The sequence below is a fragment of the Oryzias latipes genome, chromosome 9, assembly GCF_002234675.1.
Source record: "Oryzias latipes chromosome 9, ASM223467v1".
Lineage (NCBI taxonomy): Eukaryota > Metazoa > Chordata > Actinopteri > Beloniformes > Adrianichthyidae > Oryzias > Oryzias latipes.
In genome coordinates this window covers 7011373-7029522 of record NC_019867.2, presented here as the reverse complement: position 1 = coordinate 7029522, position 18150 = coordinate 7011373, and the positions used below count along the sequence as shown (strand labels likewise).

At 38.9% G+C, this 18150-nt stretch overlaps 1 protein-coding gene across 1 annotated transcript; it reads left to right on the top strand.

Annotated features, from left to right (window-relative positions):
* The first annotated feature begins 6 nt into the window (after positions 1-6).
* spef2 (sperm flagellar 2) lies at positions 7-17531 on the top strand. The gene is made up of 39 exons (XM_023958293.1): positions 7-240; positions 372-474; positions 1496-1745; positions 1916-2074; positions 2267-2356; positions 2456-2532; positions 2636-2855; positions 3028-3216; positions 3930-4117; positions 4582-4753; positions 4916-5135; positions 6136-6209; positions 6338-6401; positions 6530-6567; positions 6654-6757; positions 6925-7172; positions 10398-10455; positions 10527-10681; positions 10837-10962; positions 11035-11153; positions 11300-11457; positions 11844-11982; positions 12059-12196; positions 12288-12436; positions 12557-12613; positions 12692-12773; positions 12866-12946; positions 13064-13187; positions 13302-13409; positions 13854-13992; positions 15110-15182; positions 15294-15450; positions 15538-15641; positions 15816-15998; positions 16089-16181; positions 16303-16473; positions 16614-16811; positions 16930-17052; positions 17129-17531. The coding sequence occupies exons 1-39, from the start codon at positions 183-185 to the stop codon at positions 17201-17203; spliced, it is 5064 nt and encodes a 1687-aa protein (XP_023814061.1). The 5' UTR covers positions 7-182; the 3' UTR covers positions 17204-17531.
* Positions 17532-18150: the final 619 nt, after the last annotated feature.

The following is an 18150-nucleotide window of genomic DNA, read 5'->3' as shown; positions in this document are numbered from 1 at the left end:
TAAATCAGTTGACATGTCGCCATGACAACAGGATATCGTTGAAGCCCCTGCCGTAAACAAACCGAAAACTGCTCAATAATGCTAAATAGAGGCGATGTTGAGATTTTTTTTAGCTAAAGTCTGACGTCTACAGTTTAGTCTCTTTAAGTTTGTGGTAAATTTGTGTCATTCAGATCAGAGAGATGGCGGAAATGTTGTGTCGGTGGCTTAACCAGGAGCTCCAGCTCTCAAAAGTGGTCGGTAAGGGTCAGCACGCAGCTAGCTCTATAATTGATTCAGCTTGTGTACTGTAACGCTATATTTTTTTCTTCTACAAAATGCATATTTAACGCGCCTTATCGTCCAAAGGATAACTCAATTCTTCTTTACAGGCATAAACAGTCTTGCTACAGATTTCTCCAGTGGTTACCTGATTGGAGAAATCCTTCATAAGTATAAACTGCAAGAGGATTTCAACAAATTTCTGGAGAAAAAGTAAGTTCCTCTGAGGCTTAATCTGAGTAATGTTTTTATTCAGTTTAAACTGTTTTAAATTTAGTTCTAATTAATAATATAGAAGTGGGTATATCAAAGAGTTGATGGAAAATTACAAATTATTTGGAATTAATATACGTTTAAAAACCCTTTGATGCAATCCACAAATACATTTTGCAATATCGTATTTTTTACGATATATATATAGCATTAAATATGATACACTGGGTGATTTATTAATTTTTTACAAACAACAAAGTTAAAGATGCAAAAATATTAACACCATTGTTGTTCAGGAAAAAAAGCACCTTATTTACCCATTGTCTCATATTTGATTCAAACATATTTATATGTGCAACTGTTTTATAAAGAATTAGAATAGAATTCACAAAGGGGAAAATCCCCTTGTAACCATAGCTCCAGTAGGTGGATAATAAATAACACTAACAATACACTTAAAATGTATAAACAATAAACAACAACATTTATTCTTTTCCAGTGGCTAAAAGGTTTTGTAGAGTCTAATAGCTGACGGGACGAAACAAAATCAACACATTTGGGATTGTTTCAATACAGCAAGTAGTCATTTTAAAAAATAAAAAACAATGGAAGAGTTATTCTCCCTCCCTCCCTCCCTCTCTTCCTTCTGTCCGTCCGTCCGTCCGTCCTTCCTTCCTTTCATGGAAGCAGACATTTTCCACTGTCTCTAGTGGAATGACAATCCACTACAGGCCAGTAAACATGGACCAAGTTCTATCTAGTGGGTTTTTGTAAGGAAAGTTCTGATCATGCTAATGAGATAGGGGCCTCAGAAATGCATATTTCTATTATGATACGAATGACAGGATGGTGAACTAATATGTTATTTATCCATAATTAAACTAAATTTGAATAGAAAATCATCTTTAACACATGCCTGCTTTTTTAAACCCTTTCTTACAGGAAGGGGTTTTATTTCTCTGACATATACTCTGTTTTGCATTTCTAAAATTATTTCATCCTTTATTCTAATTTGCCAAAGTACCTCCATCTCTAAAGTGAACAACTTCATCCGCCTCGAGCCAAGTCTGAAACTCCTGGGGATCTCCTTCAACATGAACACAGCCCAGGACCTGATGCAGGAGAAGCAGGGTGTTGCTGCTCAACTGCTTTTCCAACTGTATGACATTCTTAAAAAAAGGAAGAGCCCAGAAATGAATAGAAGCCTGATGGACGTGGAGCAGCCCAGAGCTGAAACAAATCTGTCCAGGAGGGAGCACAAGATCTCCTATGTGAGAGGCTAATTATCCTTTTACATATTTTTTAAATGCAGTTCTGTAATTCCCCAAGTGTAAACATACATCTTTCAGTCTTTTAAAGCTTTTTTTAAATGTATTTTTTAAGTTAGCCCATAAAGTTTGATCAACAGTAGAGTCAAGAATTGTTGTGTTGTTTGTAAAAGCGGCTTCCTCAGGTGAAGAAACGTGACGCTGACCTGAAGCTGCAGCTCTATAGTGATAAATACCACCGAATGAAGGACAGGACTGCTGCGAGGCAACGCCTCCAGCTACAAAGCCAACTCAATGTGCAGGAGGAGAAAATAATGAAAAACACTAAGGAGGTACAAACAAGACACTTTACCTTTATCAACAAAAACTATATATTTTTTATAGATTTCCACATGGTTTAATACAATCATTATTGGGCACAATCCTTTTTTTTAGATTTATTTATTTTTGCTTCTTTTTGTTCTTATATGCAATATCTTCAGTGTTGAATCAGACACATTTTGACGTGCTTTTCTTGTATTGAGGCCACTGATGCCCATGTGCCAAAGCCCCCTTATCGTGTATCCCCCCTAACAATGAAGAGAAGACAACAGCAGATCCAGGAAGAGGCAAAGGTATTCTAAACAGAAGTGAATCAGTTGTTCCATCTGTGTATAAATCTGTTTCCTTACAGAACATGCGTCTGCAATTGTTGTGTTGCTTTGTTCACTCAGAGAGTGCAGACTGAGATTGCCCAGTTTGAGAAAAACATGAGAAAAAGTGTCACCTATGGCTTCCACTCCTCTTTAAGGTGATGCCAAAAACACCAGTGTTCAAAATGTTCTCTTTACTGTGTGGAGTTTTGTTTGACTCTAGAGCTTCACCATCACATCACAGTGTCTCACCCTTTTTAGTTCTCGTGGTCAGTCCTTTCCTGCCGAATCTTCACTTTGCAACATCAAACAAGGCAGCAAAGTGTCTGAAAGTGGAGCAGGACTGATATTACAGCCCAACACCAAATACATGCAGGAGATCCGACAGAGGCTGAAGGAGACGGCTTTGGCGAGTGAGCGCAGACGAATTAGACAAGACAGATTCTTGGTGGAACAATTTAAAGCCCAAGCCGCTCAACAGGTCAACAGTTTTCTAGTATTGCATTTTTACATGTGCAGTTTTTTTAGGAATGGAAAAACTAATGTGTCCAGAATGATTTATGATTTTATCTGCACTTACATCTTGTAAAGAAATCAGAGACATCCTCAACGCATTATTTCATGCTCCTTACAGCGCTCCTCTGTTTCTGCAGGAGCTGCAGCGAGACGAGCAGCTGGTGAAGCGTCTGACGCGTCAAACCAAGCAGGAGCAGCGTTTGGTGACTCAGCTTCTCCAGATCCGAATGCAGAAAGAAGTGATTCGAGAGAACCGGCTGTTCGTAGAGCAGCAGTACCAAGAGCGGAGAGAAAAAGACTTTCGGGAAGCTCTGAACAGGGAAGCGGTGAGACCAGAAATAAATAATAATCTCTTCTGTCATTTGATTGTGACTGATTTTATTTGTTCTTGGTTGTTTGGACAGAGTCAATTGGATTTTAGGGCATAGAAATTGTAAAGACTTGTCCTCAGACTATATATCTAAATTCAAATTGTATTTATCACAAACATATACAGAAAAAGTACAATCCATCCATCCATTCATTTTCTTTACCCGCTAAATCCCTTTCGGGGTTACTGGGTTGCTGGAGCCTGTCCCGGTTGCTGTTGGGCGAAGGCGGGGTGCACCCTGGACAGGTCTCCAGTCTGTCGCAGGGCCTCACAATCACCCACACACACAGTCGCACATGCACAGGTAGTACAATATGAAAGGAATTGCACGACCGTCCAACAGAGCAAGGCCTAAGGGCAGTAAGTATAAAAAGGTATAAAAGTACTTAGTATGAAAAGACATTTCAATGAAAATATGACTACATAGCCCACTATGTGATATAAACAGCAGTGACTGTGTTAAGGTCAGAAAGTCACTGTCCATGTGCTGCAAAGTTTTCAAATCCTAAAGAACTGATTATTAGATTCATATTAGTTTTTGGGGTGCAGCGAACTCAGAAAAAGGCCAGTTTGCAAAAAAAATAAGGATACATTAAAATCTCTCAGTAAAAAAACATTTTCTTTGTTTATGTTTAAAGCGGCTCAAAGCTTTTTCTGTCCTTGACGCAGGTTTTAGCTCAGCAGGAAAAGGCGGCCCGCGAGGAAGAAATCCGAAAGGACGTTGAATGGTGTGCCAGGGTTTCTGCGGAGCGAAGGCAAAGCAAACGAAAGAAACACTTCAATTACTGCAAGGCCCTTTTGAACCAGATTGTGGACCTGGCCACCAAAGTTGGAGATTACCGTCAGCTAACAGAGAAGTATAAAACATCACACAGAATGTAGAGAAAGATTTGTTCAAACTTATGCAGTAACTATGTGACATGTGGTCTACCCACCCCATGCACACAAACACTGGTTTTGGAAAAAATAAAGATTATAACTACCACATAATAATGTAATTACCTCATAATATCATAGACTTTCTGATAGTAGGATCATAGTTTCTTCAATCAGCTAAGCTTCTACCTGATCCCTTTCAAATAGGTTTTGCATTGTTGTTATTATTTTATTGTTTTTGTCTCAATTATTGTTATTATTATTTACAAATTTGTCTCATATTGATTGTGTATTAACATTTTTGAAAGAAACTAAATTAGAAATAAGAATACTATTAATTGTGAATAATTTAAAACGGATCCAAACCTTTTCAGTTTTCCTCTTAGCCAAATCTTCCTTTGTAGCCTTGCCTTCCATGATTTCTTTTTTACCGCTTTATTTCCAGCACGATTCCAGAGCAGACGATGAGGGATTGGAAGGAATTGTTGTTTAAAGGTTTGCCTCTTTATGAGCCAAGCCATGGGTTGAGTCTTGAACTCTCTGCTTCAAAATATATTTTGGATCTTAAAAAGCTACCGCAAGAGGCGCTCAACAACTTGGACTATGATGAATATGCTGTAAGTACAGCTATTAAAGAATATATTTATATTTGACCACCCACAATTTTAGCTCGTCTTTGTTGATTATTACATTTTTATATAAAAACTGTGGGTCAAAATGGTTCAAGAAGATTTATTTTTCTATTTTTAAGATGGAAAAATGCTTTTATTTTATTTTAGAGAATGATCGGTGACTGGGCGTGGCCAGAGGACGCAGGCGAGATCAAAGTGCCATCAGCTAACAACATCCTGGAAAATGTTGTCCGTAAACTTAAAAACATTGCTTCTTCCTCCACCGTGGAGCCTCCTTCCTCTGAATGTTCTCCCTTCATCATCAAAGCCTGTGTCCTCGGTAACATTTGTTCAGGCAAGACCAGCTGCTTGGCCAGGATTGCTGAAGGTATCAAGTCAAGCATGCAGACAAACAAAATTATGCCAAATAATCATGTAGATCAGGCACGTCCAAAGTCCAGCCCGTGGGTCTAATGTAACTTTCAATCAAGTTTTTATTCCTGATAGGCTAAACTAAGTTATAGGTTGTTTTTAAACCTGTGGCAGCTTTTTGTGGCTACTTGACCTTTTGAGCATTAAGGGGAAAACAAAAGGAACAGATTTTTTTGTTCTTTGATCAAATGCACAGCGGCTTTTACTTCTAAATAAAATAACTATTTGTGTTCATTCATTCGTCTTCTAAACCTGTTTTGTCCTGTGCGGGATCACGAGGCTGCTGGAGCCTATCCCGGCCACTTGTGGGTGAAGGCATGGGACATCCTGGGCAGATCTATCCCAGGGCCACAATCACACTCCCATTCACACCTAGGGACAATCTAGAGTAACCAATGAACCCACGAAGCATGTTTTTGGAAGGTGGGAAGAAGCCGGAGAGAACCGCACGCATGCAAACATGCAAACTCCACACAGAAATCCCAGCTGGGATTGAACCGGGGGCCTTCTTGCTGTGAGGCAAGAGCGCTAACCGCTGCTCCACCGTATACTATATGTGTTATTTTATATTTAAAGTTTACAGTGAACGTTTAGTTGTTAATACAATATAACATTTCATACCAACCCAGATTTAATGTTGACCAAAGTTTTTTTCCACACAGACTTTCGATTTCTGGGCTTCAAATATGAAACTAACAGTTTTTTATGTGTAGATATGGTTCTGTTTTATGTGAAGAAAAAGTGCTCAGGCCCCCTCATGTAGATTTAAGAAGATTTTTTTTAATTCTTTCAAAGTTCAAACATTCAAACACTCATGTACAGATAAATGTGGGTTCAGCATCTTTCCCTTTAAGCTTATAGATTGTGGAGGTCAAGATCTGAAAGACTGAATTTTCAAATGACTCCTCACACTTTATTTAGATCAACAGATGTGTGTGTTCTGTTTTCTGCTTCAGCTCTTAGCATCTTTGTCTTCTCATCCTCCACTCTGATTGAGGAGGCACTGAAGGCTTACCACGACGGAGAGGAAGTAAGTCTTTTCTTTAGCTTTAAAACATTCTTCCAAGCTGCCATCAGTCATTCTGTTTGTAATGGCATCACATTTTAGTTATACCCCATTCACAGACTGGAAAATCTTTGTGTGAATAAAATCTACAGGTGACAGAGCAGAGGAAAGACAAAAATAAAAAGAGAAGAGCATCCATCAGGTTAAGCAAGCACGGTGTGTTTGTTTCCCAATTAAATTCCTGCTCTAGTTTAAAACTTTAGCATCTTATGTGCTCATAATAAAAATACAAATGTACCACAGCAGCTTAATGAATTAAAAGTACTATGCCTGATGTTTTTCAGATATTAATGTTCTAGAAAGTAGAAGCTGTATCACTAAGGTAAAAAGAAAGTTTTATTCTCCTTCTGTATTTTTGGTAACATAAAGGCATAATAGTTTTTCTTTTTTTTCCCTCCTTTTAACCAGCCATCTCCTCGTGCACTTCTGGGAGCAGCTGTGGATAAAGAGCTGAAGAGAGGGAATGCCATCCCAAATGAGCTGTTGATGGAAATTATGACACATGCCATCCGGTGAGATCATACGCTGTACTTTTATGTTTAGAATTATACAGGCATTCTGTCATTGGAATTTCTTTCTAACAAGATACTAAAGAAATATGCAGTGTTGTTTCTATATGCCAACATTAAGAAACCAGGAACTTGAACTTACTCCACCCTAAAATAGTTGTATTTAATAGTCAAGTTCCAGCTCATTCCGGTTGGATCCTGGATGGCTTTCCGTCTGACATCAACCTAGCTCACTTGCTGGAGAAAGCCCTGGGTGGGAGTGAGGAGGAAGGAAAAGAGGTTGCAAGTGATCAGACAAATGTCATTGCTGATTGCAATCCTCCCACACCCCCACCACCCCCTGCTCCGGTTCTGGACGTGGTTCTTATGCTGAATATTCCTGACGAGTGTGCAGTCAGACGCGCGTACAGACAAGCGGGTATGTTTGGCTTTTTGGGTTTTTTTGGAGCGTGATTGTAAGTGTGTGCACTAAACCATCCTGTGCTTTGTGGTAGTGAAAGAACAAATTGAATGACCTTCTAGCATTTTCATGATCCCTCTGTGGGTGTTAGGGCTGTGGCCGTATTTGCTTTTGTTTTGTTTGTTTGTTCTGTGTTTGTGTGTTATTTTTGTATCAGAGTGGGACTTCTGTGTTTTTTGTGGATCTTTGTTTGTATGTCTGTGATTATTTTCAGGTGTGCTGGCAAGGGTGTGGCCTTTAAAGCCACCACTTGGACCTCCAGCCGGTGAGAAGGGTGCCTTGCAGCAAAAGCCTCCACTGCAGCTTGGCCCTCTTCTCCATTTTGTTTTGTTCTCCATTTTGTTTATGTCTTCTCCACTTGTTTTAGTTTGTGTTGCACTTTGTAGTTCTTTGTAGTTTGTAGTTTTGTCTGTGCCCACTCTGTTTAGTCCTTTTGGTTTATAGTTATGTTTTAAGTGAAGCTGAAGGGGTGAACCGCCATTTTGTTTAGTACATGTTTTCTCCTGGTTTTGTTAGGTTAGGGAGGTTAGCGTTCTGTCTTTGATTTCACTTTTCTTTCTTTGCAGGTAAGATTACATGTTGCAGTTAGTTGGGGTTTTGTTTGTTGTTTTGGCCTGGGTTCACCCTGAAGCCTTTTAGCTTCACTTTTAGTTATTGTTGGATTGTTTGTTTATATGTAAATAAATTTGGTTATTTTATGGAGACATTCGTTTGGTGTTTTTGTTACAGTTAAATTATTAGTCAAAACGTTACTTTTTTTATGTTATGCCACCAGTCACCCCTAGACACAGAAGGGGGCGTAACATAATTGGGGACTCGTCCGGGATTTTTGAAACCATTTGAGTTAACATCATTTGTGATTTGTTCTTTGGTTTTTTTTTCAGTTTTGATTGTGCTTGGAGATTTTGGTTAACAGTTTTTGTTTCTCTTTTGGGCCATAACATTGGCATTTGAAGTCTGTGACTTGTTTGGCTTTGGAGGCCAAGAGCATCTTGTGAGAGCAGGCAGACCTTGGCTGGAGACATCTGTTGGAGGTGGTGTAGGTGACGGTGTAGGAGTGGAGGCAACTGCAGCTGTTGCCAATACTACTAACCCCGCTCGGGCGGAGGCAGGTGCGGAGGTTCCCTGCTGCCGTAGCCGGTTAAGGAGGGGGCCAGACCCAACTCTATTGCTCCAGACTGGGGTTGCCACACAGGATGTCCAACTGCTCATCATGTCTGTGAGTAAAAACATCTCTCTTGGTTTGAGTGCATTGTGGCGTCTTTGGCCTGGCCAAAAACATTGGAAGTAGTGCTTCAAGCACATTGCCAGCATTTTGAAGAAAAAAAAAAAAACTGTTAACCAAACTTGTGTTGAATTTTGTTTGAAACACATTTGTTTTGTTTGTTTAATTTGGAGTTTATTTTGTTTGACTAGTCTTTGGTGACTAGAGTTGACGGGTGCGTGTCCTGCGGGGCGCGCACCCCGAGTTGACGGGTGCGTGTCTTGCGGGGCGCGCGCCCCGAGTTGACGGGTGCGTGTCTTGCGGGGCGCGCGCCCCGAGTTGACGGGTGCGTGTCTTGCGGGGCGCGCGCCCCGAGTTGACGGGTGCGTGTCTTGCGGGGCGCGCGCCCCGAGTTGACGGGTGCGTGTCTTGCGGGGCGCGCACCCCGAGTTGACGGGTGCGTGTCTTGCGGGGCGCGCACCCCGAGTTGACGGGTGCGTGTCTTGCGGGGCGCGCACCCCGAGTTGACGGGTGCGTGTCTTGCGGGGCGCGCACCCCGAGTTGACGGGTGCGTGTCTTGCGGGGCGCGCACCCCGAGTTGACGGGTGCGTGTCTTGCGGGGCGCGCACCCGAGTTTGACGGTCGCGTGCCCAGAGGGGTACGCGTCCCGAGTTGACGGGTGCGTGTCTTGTGGGGCGCGCACCCCGAGTTTGACGGTCGCGTGCCCAGAGGGGTACGCGTCCCGAGTTTCTGTGGTGTGTCTTGTGTAGTGCCTTAGGTTTGTGTGGTACATCTTGTGTTTGTGTGGTGTGCTCTGTGAGAGCTACCGCTTTGTGTGTGCTCCACTTAGGGTAAAACTTCTTTTTGAAGAAGTTTTATTTTGGGTAGGGGGGTGTTAGGGCTGTGGCCGTATTTGCTTTTGTTTTGTTTGTTTGTTCTGTGTTTGTGTGTTATTTTTGTATCAGAGTGGGACTTCTGTGTTTTTTGTGGATCTTTGTTTGTATGTCTGTGATTATTTTCAGGTGTGCTGGCAAGGGTGTGGCCTTTAAAGCCACCACTTGGACCTCCAGCCGGTGAGAAGGGTGCCTTGCAGCAAAAGCCTCCACTGCAGCTTGGCCCTCTTCTCCATTTTGTTTTGTTCTCCATTTTGTTTATGTCTTCTCCACTTGTTTTAGTTTGTGTTGCACTTTGTAGTTCTTTGTAGTTTGTAGTTTTGTCTGTGCCCACTCTGTTTAGTCCTTTTGGTTTATAGTTATGTTTTAAGTGAAGCTGAAGGGGTGAACCGCCATTTTGTTTAGTACATGTTTTCTCCTGGTTTTGTTAGGTTAGGGAGGTTAGCGTTCTGTCTTTGATTTCACTTTTCTTTCTTTGCAGGTAAGATTACATGTTGCAGTTAGTTGGGGTTTTGTTTGTTGTTTTGGCCTGGGTTCACCCTGAAGCCTTTTAGCTTCACTTTTAGTTATTGTTGGATTGTTTGTTTATATGTAAATAAATTTGGTTATTTTATGGAGACATTCGTTTGGTGTTTTTGTTACAGTTAAATTATTAGTCAAAACGTTACTTTTTTTATGTTATGCCACCAGTCACCCCTAGACACAGAAGGGGGCGTAACAGTGGGACACATACATTTTTCAGTGTTGAATGGTCCTGTCTAGCTATTTGATATGCAACATTCTGCATGAAGAGTACTCTAAAAATTAAGGTTTATTTTAGGTTTTTTAAAGAGTTTTGTTGCAGATTTAAAAAATGTGGACTGAATGTTTTAGTATTTTGCTGTTCATAGGAACAAGTTTTCAATCTGCTAGAGACCTAAAAGGCCACCAGTATAAATTAAATGAGAAAATAAGTAAATGAATAGATTTAACAAATTAATCTGTGGTGAAAAACATTGGAAGAAAGTGTCGTCTTTGCAAACATTTCTGAATATTAGAAGAAATGTTTTGTATTGTTTTTTTATTTGTTTGTTCGTATCATTCCAGATACTGAAGCTTCTCAGCCTGCAGAAAAAGCAGTATATCTGGCTGAGATTACACACAGGTAAGAAACAGAAATCAGCAATGCGTCACTTGTGCCCCTAAGACCAGTGTCTAATGTGATTTCCCCTGAAGGATTACAGCTTTTAGGGATGCCTGGCCAGCACTGGAGAAATGGTACTGCGGAAAGCAAAACATATTGGTCAATGTCGATGCAGATGTAGACGAGGACGAGCTTTACAACAAAGTGAAGCTGATCTTACAACAGGTTATGGAGAAAAAGCAGAGAGGTAACTGCTGTTTTTTCTAGTCCTTAGAAATTATACAGACTTTGAAAAGTTATTCTATTTGAAAGCTGTTTGTACTTTGTTCTTTTATTGAAGAAAACAGTAATGTTTCCTCACAATGTTCTAACATTTTTATTTTACACTTTTAACTCATACAGGTGGTCCTTCTCCAATGGATGCTCAGCCACAATCCTCAGACCAAATCCCACCTGTGATGGATAACAAAAGCACACCCAGAGAACTTCTTTCAAGAGCCGAGGTGGAAAAAACCCAAAGTCCAAAAGGTGACTGGATCCCTCTCTGAGATTAAATATTGTTAATCCTATCTCTATTAACATGCTATTCTAACTACACAGATTGGCAGTCAAGGAGTGGAACTCCTACATCACTGTCTCAAAACAACTCTCCAGTCCCCATGAGACTTAAGTCTGCCCGTTCATACAGTCTGGACTACATGGATGAGCCTCTTTCTTCAGTAAGATAACACTGATATTATGCTGTTTTTTTGTTTTGTTTTTACCTGGAGACTGTGCTTTTAGTTTAGCATTTGGTTGTACATTTACTAGTTACTACTATAGATTTTGAACATATTTTAGTGGCTACTTTTCTCTTTGTATGCAGGAAGGTTATCCTCTCCCTGACCTTCTCCAGGAGATCGCACCACTTCTGTGGCCACTCTGGGATTCTGTCTGTAATTCTTATGTCAATAATATAAAGAAAGTCATGCAGCAGCTGCGCTCACAACGCACTGTCATTCTTCATGAGCTTTCAAGCATCAGGTATCGGGCCATGACTTCAAGTTAAACAAGCTTTACTCCAAAATATATAAACAAATACAGGAGCATTTGTGAATTAAAAAGGGATACTGGTGTTTTCTTCCAAATATAAATCATTTCTATGCTCTAAAAGAACTCTAAACCCCTTATATTTTATGTTTAGCTGCTAAACTCTAATTAAGAATGTGAACCTTTAGAGCAATTTAACATTTGCAGATTCCTGCAGATTCAGACTGAATTTCTGAAGTGTAATCTTCCTATGTTTACACGGATTTGAAGGAGAAATAGGTCACAAGTGACACATTGAGTTTAAAATCAAAATATTTTTGGTGAAAAGAGCTATTGCTATAACAAAAAAGGGGTAATACCGTTTTTTTTGCTGTGCATAGGGAGGGATACAAGCACTGCTTGGGACGCTCAAACTTGAAGCAGGAGTTTGTGTGTCATTGGCAGAAGGACTTCAACAGCATCCCTGATGATCTGAGGGAAGATGATGAAATCCAGCCAGAACTTCATCGTAGATTGGATGTAAGAAAATTATTGGTAATTAAAAGAAAAGAAAAAAGTCACTTGTGTAAACGTATACATTTGCACTTGTGTACAGGAATTGTGCGAGCGCCTGTGGGACATTACTGATAAATGCAGGGAGCAAGATGACCAAAGGAAGGCTGCACTTCTAAGTGACGAATGGCTGGAGGAGCACGCTGCTGTCCTTATAAACTCACACTCCATGCTAATGCAGGTAGCATTTTTAGCTTCATCTTGGCCGCAGATTTTTCTAAGGATGTCTGTTTTTTAAGAAAATCATAACACTGGACTATCATGTTTTATAGGTAGAGCTGAACCGCTTTCATCAAACTCTGTACATTTTAAGAATCTACTTCTTGAGCCTTGCACAGAAACAAGTGACTTTTGAACCCCTCTCTGAAAATACTTATATTCCTTTACTGGAAATCCCTGAAGTCAAAGCTGAGAATGAAAGGCAAGAGTTGATTTATTGATGTCAATCAAGCATATGCCTTGTTTCATATACAATGTGACATATATACAAGAAAACACTCAGAATATCTTATGGTCCAAAATATTTATTTTCATTTCTCAGTGAGAATCCAATGGATACAAATGTGATGCCTAAAGGAGAAGAAAAGAGCATAAAAGTGTGAGGGACATGACATTTATTGATGTTGGTCCATGAAGTCCTTTGCAGCCAAAATGCCTGTTTTCTTCTTTTCTGCAGCGCACTCCCCCAAACACATCCTGTTTCCCCAAAGGAGGTCTCCATGACGACCAGCACAGACAAGGAGGCCCAACCGGAGAAAGTCTGACATCCTATCCTGCTGAAATAATCAAATTTGTAAAAGATTCGTGCACACACTCAAGAATAGTGACAATTGTCATGATTTTTTTTTAGCTTCTGGACGAAAAACTCACATTTAACTACAAAGAAGCACTCAAAGTCATCGAAACATTCCCTATTTCTCTGGATATCTGTGTAAGAGTTTGCATCCTAATGTTATTCTGCTACTTTTTTACATTTTGTGCTTATATATGGATCATTTGAAACTTCTACTGCATTTGCAAGGTGCAAAGTTTTAATGCATTTATGTAGGATTTAAAGGAAACGGATCAGAAGGAAGCTAAAGAGTTGGAAAGATCACAAGAAAAGGTTGAAAAAGCGTCTTCAAAAGCAAAAAAAACTCTGAAAGGAAAAAGTTCATCAGAAAAACTAAAAGGCAAGTTTTCTGAGATATCTACAAGAAAGAAAAACTGGTTTTCTAACAGGTCTTTTTTAATGCGATCTTTTGCTACACGAATATCTTTTTGTTGGTTTTGTTTTCCTGATCAAGGTGACAAGCCAGAAAAAATGGAATCTCAGATCAGCCCAGAGAAAACTGAAACCCAGGAAATTCCAGAGGAGTTTCAAAAAGAATATGTTGCTGCTCTGGATCATGAAGGTAAACAGACACACAGCTGATTCAATTGTTGATCTCACAATGTAATACATTTTATGAAAGAAAACATCTTTGCAATTTTCTTTTATCAGTTGTTGTTTATCTTGATATTGCAGCCATTTCTTCTGCATGCCGGGTTTAAAATGAAATCCTCTGCAGTTGATATTGTGCTCTATTGTCATCTGGAGCTGAAACTAAACTTTCTGTTCACAAACATTTAGTCAATAACCTGCTAATCAGATAATTTGTAGTATTTGGTTAATGTTCCTTAAATAGTTTTCTAATTTTGGTTATTTATTTTTTATATTTGTTTTAAATAAGTTTAGATTTAGGCTATAGCAAGATCCATAACACAAACAGAAACAGAATGACTAGTGTTGAGGGTCCCTACCGTTGTGAATTTCCTCAGTGTTCCTTCTACTGTGTTCCTCATATTATGTTTCCTAGGTAACAGAGCAAAGATGCGTCTTGAGCTGGTGAAACATCACGGTTTGGTGATGTTGCACTTGCTTCAAAGGAGAGCACACAGGACCTTAACCCAAATGGAAACTTTGTTACAAGCACGCTATCTAGCAGAAATGAAGAGGTATGACACAATCACCCGTTTCTCTCTAATACTGCAGTACAAGTGTAAATGAACTAGATGGAACATTGCACTAAACCCGGCGTCTGCAACCATATTAGAGCCATTATCTTGACCAAAACTCACCCTTTAGAAAAATGCAACACTGTGCACTCTGCATTTTTGTACTTTCTTTTATGCTTTAAATAACTGAACTTTCACATCTTAAGCAACAAAAACAGGAAAATATAAAGACAGTTTTTATTCTAATTTTAAAATAGTTTTTTACTCTATATAAAAGCACATAGGAGTTCCTTTAACAAAAAAAAACCCCACTGTGCTACTTCTGTTGCAGAAAATGTGCATTAATAAAAACTGTTAAACAGTGAAAGTCAGGAAAGGCATTTGGTTTCGTTATAAGTAAGTCTACTTTGGTCATTCTTTTCCCCTACTTACTAATGTTAACTTGAATCTAAATAGGACTATATTAGTTTAAGATCCAATAGAAGAAAGTACATTAAAGTACATACAAATACATATTTTTCTATTATACCCTTTGGACAGAGCTTAAAGAAAATTAAACTTTTTACCAAAATTTCGTTCAATATCTTTAATGTTTGCACTATGGAGAAATGGAAGATCACACAAGGTCTCTTGATTTATTGTAACGCCAGCAGAGGTATAAACAAAAAAACTTCACACGATTTATTTGCAGTTCTAGGAGCATCTTAGCCATAGATTCTTGAATCTAATAGTCTATTCGCATTCACCAAGTAACTCTTCCTATTATTATTTTATGTTCTGTAGCCAGAGAACCACAGTGAAGGGCTAGAAGAACCACATGTGGTTCTGGAGCCTCTGGCTGCAGACCCCTGCACTAAACGGTCATGTAGTTCATTTGATTTTCAGACAGCTTTACGGCTCAAGAACGTGGATGCCGACTTGGCTTTAGACTCGTGTGTTACTGTGAAATGAAAACTCTTTGATTTCTAATTTGTTGATTAGGATATTTTATGATTAAGGTATATAATCAGGTTAATGTAGTATTATAAATTAAAAGTGTATTCTGTTCAGTTTTTGACGGAAAGTCTTTTTCTTCTCAAATGTAAGGACTTTTTTGGTGTTTGTTTGCTTATTTTAGTATTGAGCAGTTGAAAGAAATGGCTCACCACCACATCGCGGCTAAAGCTAAGTTGCAGTATGAAGTGGTGTTGGTTTGTACTTACTTTTATTCAACTCTGTATTTCTCTCTTAATATTTAAATCATCAAAGATCAAAGTCAGTATAGCGGTTTGCTGCACAAGTTGTTCTCTCCTTTCATTCAGGACGGCTCTGATTTCTACCTGAAAGAAAACAGTCAGATGGCAGCAAGCCTGGCTCCTCCTCCAGATCCAGATCTTTTAGACAAACCCTCAGGATTCATGCTGTCAATGGGTGCTCTAGAATCAATCCACCACCAGTTAAGCAGCATTTCTCCATCAGGTGTGTACAGCAAACAGGAGTTGGGTTACAATTAGGTCTTTGTGTTTGTCTTTGCATCCATCATTGGTTCTCCTTTATGACTTTCAGGCTTCATCTCCAGCTCTTCATTGGACAGTTTGCTGAAAGACCTGCTTTCCATTGACACAGGCAGACACAGTCTTCCAAAGCTGTGGGTGGACAATCAAACATGGGTAAAAACCAAGAGCTCCAGGCTCAAACCACAAAGTCGTTCAGTGTATTCCACATAAATGTGCTTATTTCTGGGGGGGAAATCATTTTTTGTATGTTTATTTCATTTAAATTGAAGTGGCCACCAGAATTTTGAATGACAGGAATATTGAAGACCTTTTTCCTTTTCTTTGCAGCTGAGAGAAATAGTGTCATTGCTAACAGAGGCGAATGATCTGATAGACTGGCGGCAGTTTCTTCTCTACGCTTCTCTTCCTTGGCCAGTTCCTTCCCTCGCACAGCTGCTGTTTACGTTGCAAAGTTTTAAGGTAGCAGATGCCAAAGAAACAGGGTTCATAAACGAGGAACAGTACCTCCAGGTTAGTCTTTCATGCAGAAAATGATTAGTTTGTCAATATTTTACTATTTTTTACTATTTGTGTCATTATTTCTTTTATTTCTATTAACAGACAGAGCTGTGGTTAACTTATGAGGGTGTCCAGATTTTGTCTGAGGATCTTTCTGAGCTGCCTCCGCATGGCCGTGTGGCTAACCTGACCAAGGTAAATGAATGGTTGTAATGACATCTGAAATTGAATAGGGACATTGTTAAAAGGATTTCAAACTATATGCATGTACTTAAGTAAATGCCCCTATTGGTTGATTGAATTCTTTCCGCTTTAGTTCTTCTTTCAGCTGTTTGCAGACGGCTCCATCTCACCGCCTCAGCTGGATTATGTGTCCATGCTGCAGTATTTCTCAGCTGACCCCGACCCCAGACAAGGATTTGTCAGAGGACTCAGTGTTGTGTTGGGACAGCCTCTCAGACAGCCCTCTGTGGACCATCTCATTATGGTAAATTCACAAAAGAAAAGAAAACAAGATTCAAATTAATTTATCTTTTTTTTTCTTCTACAAATCTTTCAATTGTTTTTTATTTCTCAGTAGTTGCATCCTTTTGAATTCAACATGCAGATGTTGTCTCTGTGTTGCAGTCTATGCCAAGTATAGAGGAAGACACAAAGTTGACCTCTTTAGAAGCTGATGGAAGCTCTAGCGGTTCAAGCGGCTCTTTTAGGGATGTAGAGGTTTCCATTTCTGCTCTGCTGAAGGTCATCTGCCACAAAGATGCAAAGATGACCAACAACACCCCCCTTCATACGGAGCTCTTAAGTCAGGAGAAGCACAAGGAGGTATGTGCGAAGATTCAAACTTTGTGTTTAGCAAAATACATGAACAAGTGATGTGAATAAAATGTTGATACCTGTCAGATTGATCCTGTTAAATCTTTTCATATCTCTTGACGACTAGCACTTGACACACATATATGTGGAGCTTGGATACAAACCAGAAGAATGCATCCCCTTTTCTGTTCTTTCCAAGCATCCCTACATTCAAGTGCTGATGGAGACCTCCACACAATACCTGCTTGTTGTAAGTTTCAACATAATGTATATATATTTTTTACTTCCTGTTACTCTAACCAAATATCTTTTTTCTTTTCTCTTAGAACATTTATGAAATGCTTTTGGCTCACCAGAACAAAAGGGAGACGAGCAGCTCAACAGTTTTAACGAGCATCTGAAAAAAGATGCTGCCGATGCTCATCTATCTTCATTACATTTGGAGAAATGTTGCTACATATGGTCAAAATATTGATTTATTCTATGTCATAAATATATAGAAGTTCATCTCAAATTTACCAAGCGCAAAAACGTTATTACAAATGTTAAGACATTTGCATGACATCATAGTTCAAATTAATCTTTTAGTTACAGTAACTCTCGGTTTTCCTGCTTCTTTCTTCTCCTGTTTTACAACAAATACATTCAGACTAGCTTTTCTAATTTTCTGACTCCCACAGTAAAGCATCAGATCACTGAATAACAGAAAAATAAATACATTTAATTCAACTTTTTACTTTATTTTCTACCATGGCAACATTTGAAAAATGATCAGTTTTATGTCAAACTGTTAACCAACCATTCGTGAGTCTTTCATTTATCTCTTTACCACATTATCCTTTATTTTAACTATTTTAGTCCTCTTACATTTATATATTTTTTATTTTATTAAATAATTTGTTTTTTTGAGATATTTGGTGAACCTAGAAACTTTTAAAATTATATGATATTTAAGCTTTGACATATAGATGAATTGTTTGATTGAATAAAGGCTTTAATACTTAAGTTTATGTGTTTAGGTAACTTGGTTAATGCTTAGTTTGCTTTAAAAAAAAGGTAGACACAGCCAAAGACTTAAAAATTAATTAGCAAAAAATACAGGTACTGACAGTGAAAACAACAAGAAGGGGCTAAATTAGCTTGAATAAAATGTAGTAAACTTTATTATTCTATTGTATCATAACATTTTTAGGATAAATTAAAGCCAAAAAAGCAGTTTCTAAAAGAGGAGTTAAAATTGTTAGCATACCTAGAAGTTAATTACAGAAGGATACAAAAGTTGTCAGAGTAAAACCATAATTTAAATTCATTTGTTAAATGTGTAACTTATTTAATAACCAGAAGTTTA